The following is a 10616-nucleotide window of genomic DNA, read 5'->3' on the forward strand; positions in this document are numbered from 1 at the left end:
TCTGAATCTTATATGTAACTAATCAAATGAAAATTGCCAATGATATTTTTTTCTTTTTACTCAACTCAAGGAAAATTCAAATCCTATAAGAAAAAAAAGGGAAAAAAAAGGGATAGAGTTCGAGTCGTTTGACAGTCACAGCAAGAACATAACAAACTTGGGCTGGGTATTGGGTTGTTAGTGCTTCCTGGGCTTGGGCTTGAGGCCCGTTTCGATTGCGTGACATAATCCCCAACGTCACCTTTCTGCTTTGGTCAATTGCTTTTGTAATCAATTAGCTCACATAACTTGGAAACTCGAAGGAATTGCATGTTTTTACTAAGTATATATAATGACGATCTTTAGCACAAGCGAGCTCAGTATTAGCACAGCACAAACTACTGAAGAGTTCTTCAAAAAAACTACTGAGAGTTCCATCTACACCGAAGCAATGGCTGGTGAAGATGAGATGCCAAGAGTGAAGTTGGGAAGCCAAGGACTTGAGGTAAAGCCCATTTTTTACCATCTTCTTCAAAAAAAATTTTGTTTTTTGACATGGGTTCTTGCTTTATTGTTAAATGTGTTAGGCTTCAATGCAAAACACCTGATGAATAATTTTGCTGGTTGGTATTGTACAGAAAATTTGTTTGTTAATTAGTTGTTTCTCATAATCCATCTTGATGAAGATAACAGTTGCATTTAAAATTGCTTTGTGTAAACATGTTTTCTTTGTTTGTTTATATCTTGGGCTTTGGAAGAAATATTGGATGGACTAGTTAGAGTTCCTGATTGGAGAAAGTTCTTGGTAGAATATTTCTGAAGATTTCTCATAAATGTGAATGAATCCTTCAACCTCCTTGTCTATCTGTTGATTTGTTTAGTATTTGTTCTCACTTCTGTAATTTCTTATTTGCGGTTTCAGGTTTCAAGAATTGGATTTGGCTGTATGGGCCTAACTGGAATCTACAATTCGCCAGTACCAGAGGAGGATGGAATTGCAATACTCAAGCAGGCGTATTACCAAGGAGTTACATTTTGGGATACCTCAGATGTATATGGAGCAGAACATGCTAACGAATACTTGGTTGGAAAGGTAATTCTATGCTAATCAACGTTGATAAAAGTTTTGTTTTAGTAATACTAGTATAATAGTGATATTGAAGGCCGTAATGAAGAACTCCAATTAGCTTCACCTTTTTTCCTGCTTAAATGATTCCGTTGTGAAGAATTACTGAGTGCCTATGCTTGTCATGACTCATGTGCTTCTATGATCAGCTACGTTTGATTTCACTTTTTTATACTTTCTTGTGTTTATTGACAAAAACAAAAAAAGTGACATTTTTAGAAGCTGAAGTCGAGATTTCCAGAAACAGAGAGCTATAAAGAGATTTTGTAAAACCAGACTAGTAATTGGCTAGCTTTTGATGAAATCAGGTTGAAAGTTGAGACCTGTGGGAGAAAACAAGAAAAGCTTCAGAAATCATGTTTCTTTATCTTTTATTATTTTTGGAACTGCAACTCGGATCCATTATCCATGTAATAATAGCATACGATCACCTTAGCTTGAAATTTTGAAAGAGAACAATCAATAGCTGTATCCAAGAGGACTGTATTTTGAGGGCAACCATGAAGATTCTTATAATTTCGAACAATAAATTGCAAAATTATACCAACTTATCACCTTGAATGGCGATGTTTGCCTTGTTTTATTTCCTTGATACATAGTAGGTTGCCATTTGGATAATAGAAAAGAACAATACAAGTAGCTAAGATTTTAGGAACATGAATTATCAGTTTGAATTTCTTTCATATGCGGTTAGTGTGATTTTCCCAAGTTATCAGCTTCCTTAGACTATATATATTGGTAATACTTCTGCTTGTTAAATCTATCTTCATCAGAGTAGGATTGCACACAGAGATTGAAAGAGGAGGCTTTTGCCTTTCTAAGAAACAATTTTTTTTCTTTCTTTGGTTTTCATTTTCCTCAGGTGGGATCTTAGGTTTTGAACTGTAGTAAAAAGATGAAACGAAGTCTTCATTTTGCAATTTTAGAGTTTCCATATGATCAATGTAATCCAATTCTTGCAGGCATTGAAGCAACTGCCTCGCGAAAAAGTCCAGTTAGCTACAAAGTTCGGTGTGTTTAAAATTGAGCCCACAAAAGTAACAGTAAAAGGCACTCCTGAATATGTTCGCTCCTGCTGTGAGAATAGCTTGAAGCGCCTTCAAGTGGACTACATAGATCTCTATTACATACATCGAATAGACACTACAGTACCGATTGAAGAAACAGTGAGTGTTTGATCCACTCCTCCTGCTCTGTCTGACTTGTTAAGAGAAAATCTCTTGCCCATTTTCCTTTATATTACATTTTGAGGCCTATGATTCATATTTTTTATCAATGAAGGCACATGTTTACTAAGAAATGTACTAGTGGTTCTCTTACGGTATTGTGCTTGTGCTGATGAATAACTCTACTTACTCTGTTGCAGATGGGAGAGCTTAAAAAATTAGTTGAAGAAGGTAAAATTAAGTACATTGGGTTATCTGAAGCTAGCCCAGATACTATAAGGAGGGCACATGCTGTTCATCCTATCACTGCTTTGCAACAGGAATATTCCCTGTGGACCCGTGACATCGAGCCAGAGTTGCTACCACTCTGCAGGTTACTGAAAAATTTTGTGATCATTTTGGTCTCTTGACTCGCCCTATTCTATGAATATACATTTTGATAAGAAGGTCATGCTGCATCTATAGATGCTAGATTATAAGTTTATTTCCTTTTGGTAGGCTTGTTCAATCATGGGGTTATAGTTGCAAGTTCTTATATCTCTTCTTTTTCCTTTGTAGTATAAGCTTTTCGCTTCTTTTCAACAGCACTTTGAGTTTAGGACATTTTACTTTAATATTGAGTTTCTATACGCAGGGAACTTGGAATTGGGTTGGTTCCATATAGCCCTGTCGGTCGTGGTCTTTTTGCTGGCAAGGCTGTTGTTGAAAGCTTGCCTCAGAATAGCTTCTTGGTATGATTACGAAAGTCTATTTTCTATTGCCTTTTCTTGAATTTGACGACTTGTATGGATTTATTACCAATTTACTCATGGATGGACTACTTTAATTGTTTGTCTGCAGGAAACTCATCCAAGGTATACAGGAGAGAACTTCGAAAAGAACAAGACCATATATTTCCGCTTAGATGCGTTGGCTAAAAAGCATGGATGCACTCCTGCCCAACTTGCAATTGCTTGGGTTCTTCGTCAGGGTGAAGGCATTGTACCCATTCCTGGTAAGCTCGGTCAGAACAATTGTTTGTTTGATGCTACTAATTCACCTATATCATTCGTTGAGAACGTTAGGCAGGTTCAGAACCACAAAAACTCCATTTGTTTTTCCTGTTGAGGGCATAAGTGAATCTTTGAACCCTATTCTCAACTGTGGTTGCAGTAAACTGTCAACTTAATGACTCTTTTAACTTCAAATTTCAAAAGAAACTTTGAAGTGAGTTACTTGTTTCTTGGTGTCTCTCTATGATTTGAAGGAACTAGAAGAAGAAAGTTTGGTCTGTAACTCAGGGAACTTTCTAGTTGAAAACTAGCCGGCGCTGCAGTTGCCTAAATTTAACTCACAATTGTTCTCAACCCACAGCTTTGTTTTGCACTTCTCTTATTAAGGTGCATTATGTCTTGAGAAATGCATTTCAGCAAACATCATAGTGTATTTACTAATAGATACTGTATAATTAAGAAGCAGCTTCCCAATCCTCGTTCTTGTTCACCATCCATATTTGTTCTTTTGAATGCATGCTAAGCGGTTCAGCATGCTATTCTGTTCATGTTCCTGCAGGATTCATGTTTGATGTCTTGCTACAGTCTTGAATCCAAAAACTTTGCAATCAGGATTCAGGCGAAGATACAGAAACCTGCATTGTCATGCAGTTTGATCAAAGAAGTTCTATAAACCAACAGTTGCAACAATGTTGCTCATCATTGCCAACAGTTTATATATGAAGTTCTGATCTAAATATTGAACAAAGTTTTAAATACTTGGAACAAAGATTATCAACTTTGAACTAACATCCTATTTCTGCAGTGATATATGTTTGAATGCTAAAGTGGATCTGTCATGCTTTCTCAGGTACAACTAAAGTAAAAAATCTTCAAGAAAATAATGGTTCTGTGAAAGTCAAGCTCACAGAGGAGGATTTGAAGGAGCTATCAGATGCAGTGCCAATCAACAATGTTGCAGGACAGAGGACATCAGATGCACTATTCCGTACTTCGTTTTACTTTGCTAGTACACCACCACCACCGAAGAAGTGCAGACTAGAGTAATTTGTTTAATGCAATAGGATGTCTTGTTTTATTTGGTTCCCTGTGTGTTGGAGAATTTCAAAATAATAGGACTTTTGTCCTACGATCAATTATGTAATGTACGATTGTTTGGTTTCTAAATTGGGTATGATTCTTATAATTCTACATTTGCTAGTAGAATTCGATAAGAGATGTGTTTCTTTATTGTTCAGACATAATTCCCTCTATAAATAACTATCAAGTAAGTGTAGACACGTACAATCATAAAAAATTCCAAGAAAACGTCTAACTTTTATCATTCTATAATTTATTTTCAATATATATATATATATATATATATATATATATATATATATAGATATATAATCGTATTGGTTCAAAAGCTAATGTTGAATTTTTTTGTGAACTCGAACTCGATTTGAGCACGTTGAATTTGAACGCAATTTGGTCGGCTTAACTTCGACTTAAGTTCAATGTTGATTAAACTTGAATCGAGTTTTAATCTAACCAACTCATAAGCCATAGCGACCAGCTTGATTCGATTCTATAATTCGTTTTCAATATTTTTATTTTGACAAATCTTTCCATCGTGAGTACTCAATGATTCAACCCATTTTCTTCTTCTTCTTTTCCAATTTTCTTTTACTGTTTCATTTATGTTTTCTTTCTCATCCCTTCTTCTTCTCTATCTCATCCCATCAACACCACAATCTGTACCCTTCACCAGTTCCATTAGAGCCAATGTTTTCTTGCTTGTTTTTCTTTTTTCACCCGCTCTTTCTTTTTTGTCCCTTTTTCCTTTTTGTTTCTTTTCCCTCGCTTCCTTTTTCTTTTCTATTTCATCCTTTGCTCCAGCATCAACACCACGACCTTCCCCATTGGCGCCGATGCCAATGCCATCACCACCACTGCCACCGCCACTCGTATGTCGAATATAAGAACTTCCTTGTAATTTCTCAATCAGACCACCAGCAATCTTTTGCAAAATTCCAAATTGGGAAGGGTAGAAGGAGGAAAAAAAGGCTAATTAGGTTGATGAAATAGGTGTGTTTTTGGAAAGCAAATCACTTTAATTCATTATACTCTTATATCATAAAAGTGAGCTACATTCGTCGTTAATTTGGATGGATTCTGTCCATTTTCCACTATGGTTGAAACAACGAGAAATGAAGAAAAAAAGGGAGCAAAATAACATAGAGAAAAAAAACATAAGAAAGATGGTAGGAGTGCATTTAACCCATGCAATTTTTTTCCCTTCAACGTAGGGTCAAGTCATTGGTCGAAAAGGGTAATATTCTGAGTTAGAGATTCTGATGAGAGTAAAGTGATTATTTAATTGATGACATTAGCGGATACTTTTTTCATTCGGTTAGTTCAGGTTAATGCTGCAAATTACCTATTAAGGATCATTAGTGGTAATCTTACAAAATTAGGTCCTGTTTGATAGCTCAATTCAGTACTTAAATTTAATGGATTTAGATCCTAATATATTTAAACCGTTTGATAACCAAAAATTAAATATTTGAATTAATTAAGTGGCACTGAATTTCCTAAACAAAATTTGCTCTCAAAATTAAATGATAAGCTATTCACTTATCATTGAATATGATATACATTCAAATATATTAGATTTAATACTTAAAAAAACAATAACTTAATAAATTCAAATTTCAAATTTCAGATTTTAATTTTATCAAACGCAGCCTAAGTTATTCTTCGAAACTTGGATGACATTTGCTTTCAATGAAGGAATATTCGTCGGTGAGGAAATAGAGTTATTAACCCTCTAGTAATGCTACAAGAAGCCAATGTTTTGAAAACCGGATCGGATCGGTCGGTTCGATCGGTTGAATCGCAAATCGGCCATGCCTCAGATCCGGTTCAATTAAAAATTCAAAGAATTAATTGAAGCGTTCAAAATCGGTCAAGAACCGGTTGAACAGGTAAAAATCGATAAAAACCAGGAGGTTCAATCGATTTTTATTAAGTATTTATTTTCTAAAATAAATATTTTAGTTTTATTCAAAAATTTTAATACTAAAATGAATAAAAAATTAGTAAACCTTTGAACCGAAGTCAAACCGATTGAACCGATCAAATCATAAATCGAAAGGTTTTTCGATTCACTCTCTGATCCGGGTTTAAAAACATTGCAAGAAGCAACATTTTGATACGAGTCATCAATACCATGCTATTGACTTGAGGGATTGAGTACTACTCCAAAAGGCCACAATTTCATACACAAGTCATTACTACCATGCACGTGGCATCTAAAAATACTACTATGCAAGAAAACCCAAAAAAAAAGTAAATTATTGAAATAATTCCTAATTAAAAATTTAGCTAAAGTTTGGCTAAAAGTCAAATTGGTCTCTCATCTCTAAGTTTGGCTAATTAGTCATCCAATTAATTCTTTGTAGCCAATTCAGTCCTTAAGGTGTAACCACTGAAAATTTCAAGTTTTCTCCACCAAAAATAGTCTCTAATGTAAACTAGTTAACCTATGGGCAAAAATGAAAACTAACTGCTCAGCCGAGTTTAAATGCATTAAAAACACACTTACAGTAGATTTGATCCTTTAATTGTGTTCTTAATCTAAGTTAAAAGCACTAAAGATACACTTTTCAGACCAAATCAGACACATTAAAAACCAATATAAGTGTGCTTTAGTGTGTTTAAACTTGATCGAAAAATTATTTTCTATTTTTGTCCCTAGGTTGATCAGTTTACAGTAGAAAACTACTAGTCTTTAGTGGAGAAAATTCAACTTTTTTGGTGGCTCACCGCATAAGCACCAAATTGGCTACCCCAAAAAAAAAAAATGGTTGGCGTACTTAATTGGCGAAATTAAAGACGAGGGACCAATTGGGCTTCAGTAAAATTGTTAGGAACTACTTCATCCAAATTATTTTGTCGTGTTTCGCAAATTCAATTTTTTACGAATAGCAGTTTGATTCTCTTTTCAGTCTTACCTCCACAAATATGATTTGTCTTTCTCAATAGACAAACATTTTGGGCATATCAAAATTGAAAGTATGACACTGTATCCCTTTAAATTATAATAATACAATCACTTTAATCCCTAATATTATTTTCTAGACATTTTACCTCATTATTAATCTAACTAGTATGGTCAAAAAATTTTAAATGTATTTACCCTTTTTTTTATATATAATTAAAAATAAAAAATTGAAATAGTTATTCTTCATTTCGTTTTCACTTTAAGAGATCAAAAAACATAAAAATAAAAGGGTTTTCTTAAATTTCTTTTTGCACACTTATTAATACTAGGAAAAAAAAAGAGATAGGAGAGAAGGAGACAAAAAATTAGATTTTACAAAGAAAGAAAAAAAAAGAAGAATCTAACATTATTGTATTATTTTAAAATTGTCACGATTAAAATTGGAATTGTGCAGGAAACAGAAAAATAAAATAATTTTAAAATAATAAAAATATTTAATTCTTTCCTATTTGTATTTTTTTGAAAAAAGAATTGAGCTCTCTCTCTCTCTCTCTCCCCCTATCTCTTCGTCTCTCTCTCCTCTTCTTTCCATTTTTTCAATATTAATAACTTTGCCAATAAAAAAGAGATTAACCTTTCCTTTTAGTGCTTGGAAGACTTGGGGTGCTGAAAGTTTAGGAAGAAAGGAGTGTGGTTTGCACTCACAAGCAATTTTTGGAAGGTATCATGGCTGCCTTCCTTTTTCTCTTCTTAATCTTGCTAAAGTTTGGATAGAAGCTCTTAATCTTGGTTTATAATGGTTAATTAGTGAGTTTTGCATGATATGGTGGAATGTTTAGTTAGGGTTTGATATTTTCAGTTGTGATTCTTGTTTTATCTAGTAGATGATGTTGATTAACTTGGATAGGGACTTGGGGTAGTGATTCAAGACATAAATGTGATTTTCAAGCATTGAATCATCAAATTCCAGAAATTGTAGGCCAATCTGTCCTGTTTCTAACCTGTATGTTCGAATATGATAGAGGCTGAATCAGGTCTAGGTCAAAACATGAAAGTTGTAGGGAATGGAGTTAAATAGCTTCCTGCAAATTTTCAACTCAATCGGAGTACTGTAACATGTGAAATGACAAAATTAACCCTGACTGCCAAATGCCTTTTTGCGCAGGCAGTGTTCTCTTTTCTCTGAGATAGCACATTTTGACCTTGAAAATGAACGAATTTGGTGTTGATATCTTCATAGGAAATGTAGTTCTCTGTCTTAGCTTCGAAAACGCCATAAAATTTACCCCAATCCAATAAGCGTAGCTTCAGTTGTGACTGAAACGTCAAGAGACGTCAAACCTGCTGTTTAGCTATTTGTCTTTAAAACTTGCTTTCGGTTGCATTGTTAGACTTGTCTTGTAATTGGATGACATTGATCCTAGTTGAAGGGCTATTGTGTTAGCATTGCTTATGTGTGACTTTGGGGCTGATTTGAGGAAAATAATGAAGCCATAAATTGCTGGAAAATAGCTAAATACAAAGGGCATGCCGCCCAAATTTTCACTCGAGCGCTAGGTGGATGTACTCGCAACTTCAGCGAAGATTTGAGGACGAATTGAACTTGAATTGTTTAGGGTATTCGAGTCTTCTTTTGTAGAGGTATAAGCTGGAATTTGACCGAAACTCGTACCCTTGGAAAAGTGAAAGTAGCGACGAATAGGAATACGTTTTCCTTGTCTTTTCGACTCAAAGTGGAATTTCAAAGTTTTAATCGCTTCATTGCCAAAACTAAAACAAGCACGCATGGTTGACGGAGTGTCAACAGGTGGTCAAGTTCGGGGAATTGAACTGGTTTTGAAGCCACTTGTATCCTACCATTGTGATGTTACATTTCTGTTTATTGATGTAAAATATCTTGGTTTACATATTTATTTGGATGTGATTTTACGTTTTTACCACGATTATTCACTAAGCATATAACTTACCCCATTCCATTTGTTTTCCTTAGCAGGGTCGACCCAGGGAAAGTTCGGGAAGGTGTATTGACTTTTGGTTTATAGAATAGTTGATTTTGCCCTAGTACTTGTTATAAGTTGACTAGTAAGATGTATATATTTGTTGTGGTGGTTATAGTTAGTAGCTTCTCTAGGGTTTACTTTCTGGTACTAGTGGTGTGTATGATTTGATGTAATAGTTTATACAACTTTTGAAGATGTAATAGAGTAAATAGAACTTTCTTTTAGCGTGAAATCTATTTTCTCATTTTTGGTATCGAGTCCTGGCGTGAACTAGGCAAACGATCCGCTAAACCCTTTGGTACGCCTCTGGATACGGTGGGGTGGTCACAGAGACTGTAATCTTGACATTTTCCTTTTAATTTTTGTTTCAAATGTAAACCAACAGCAAATATAATACTACTACTTCACTTTGTATTGATTCTGCGTCTAGAAGTCAGAACTTGGTGGTGTTACTAAATTGGACTCTTGAATAGATTGGTGAACACTGAATTGGAGGAGAGAGTTAGTTGTACATTTATGACTCCTATTGCTGTATTTCTTTCCATATCTGTTTTCTGCACAAGTTAATAATTTTATGACCGCGAAAGATTGAATGTTGAGGCCTGTGTGGACACCATTAGTAGTGTACCAAAATGCCGTGTGTATTTTAGTGGTTCAATTTAGTCTCGTCAAAATGGGGACCAAGCCAGGTCCAATTGGGCAAGATCACGCTCTTCATTACGAGCTTTTACACATGCTTCTAGAGCTACTCGATTCGCTACAGCATCTGGCGCATTACCCCAAGGGTGTCCTAAAGTTCCTCCACCGAACTGTAGTACAGAATCATCCCCAAAGATCTCGGTCAGAGCAGGCATATGCCAAATGTGAATACCTCCTGAAGCCACGGGTATAACACCTGGTAGAGAGACCCAATCTTGAGTGAAATAAATACCGTGGCTTCGGTCTTTTTCAATAAAATCATCACGCAGTAAATCAACAAAGCCCAAAGTGATATCTCTTTCCCCTTCAACTTTACCTACTACGGTACCGACGTGAATATGATCTCTACCAGACATATGTAAGAGGATTATGCAGTATCAAAGATAAAGCGGGTAAAAAAAAAAGCAATACAAAAGTAAAACGGAAGCAAAACTAGATTTTTTCCGAAAACGTTATTTAGTTTTTCAATTGAGATGGGGCGATCCTTTGAATCAAAGAATGATCAATAATGTCAAAATATATTGTCTCCTGCTTCGACTGATAAATCCAAGAAAAATTACTATATCTTCGATTCAAAGAAGAGAAATGAGTCAGATTATATGTCACGGGTGTAATTTTTTCAGAATTAGGTGGAAACCTAAATAGCTGTTTGAACGGCCTATTTCC

The 10616-nt window shown here is 34.9% G+C and overlaps 1 protein-coding gene across 1 annotated transcript; it reads left to right on the top strand.

The window, feature by feature from the left end:
* The first annotated feature begins 345 nt into the window (after window positions 1-345).
* LOC113729605 (perakine reductase-like) lies at window positions 346-4477 on the top strand. Its single transcript, XM_027253875.2, has 7 exons — window positions 346-484; window positions 902-1072; window positions 2068-2271; window positions 2472-2644; window positions 2906-3002; window positions 3112-3265; window positions 4114-4477. Exons 1-7 carry the CDS (start codon window positions 431-433, stop codon window positions 4308-4310), a joined length of 1050 nt encoding a protein of 349 aa, XP_027109676.1. The 5' UTR covers window positions 346-430; the 3' UTR covers window positions 4311-4477.
* The last annotated feature ends 6139 nt before the right edge of the window (window positions 4478-10616 follow it).

This window comes from Coffea arabica, chromosome 2e, assembly GCF_036785885.1.
Source record: "Coffea arabica cultivar ET-39 chromosome 2e, Coffea Arabica ET-39 HiFi, whole genome shotgun sequence".
In the NCBI taxonomy this organism is placed as follows: Eukaryota; Viridiplantae; Streptophyta; class Magnoliopsida; order Gentianales; family Rubiaceae; genus Coffea; species Coffea arabica.

Excerpts from the sequence above, each read along its gene's own strand:
- LOC113729605 (XM_027253875.2), top strand. The coding sequence starts at position 431 with ATGGCTGGTGAAGATGAGATGCCAAGAGTGAAGTTGGGAAGCCAAGGA. Across the intron at positions 2,272-2,471 it reads CAGTACCGATTGAAGAAACA|ATGGGAGAGCTTAAAAAATT; the intron begins GTGAGTGTTTGA and ends ACTCTGTTGCAG. Across the intron at positions 2,645-2,905 it reads GAGTTGCTACCACTCTGCAG|GGAACTTGGAATTGGGTTGG; the intron begins GTTACTGAAAAA and ends TTCTATACGCAG.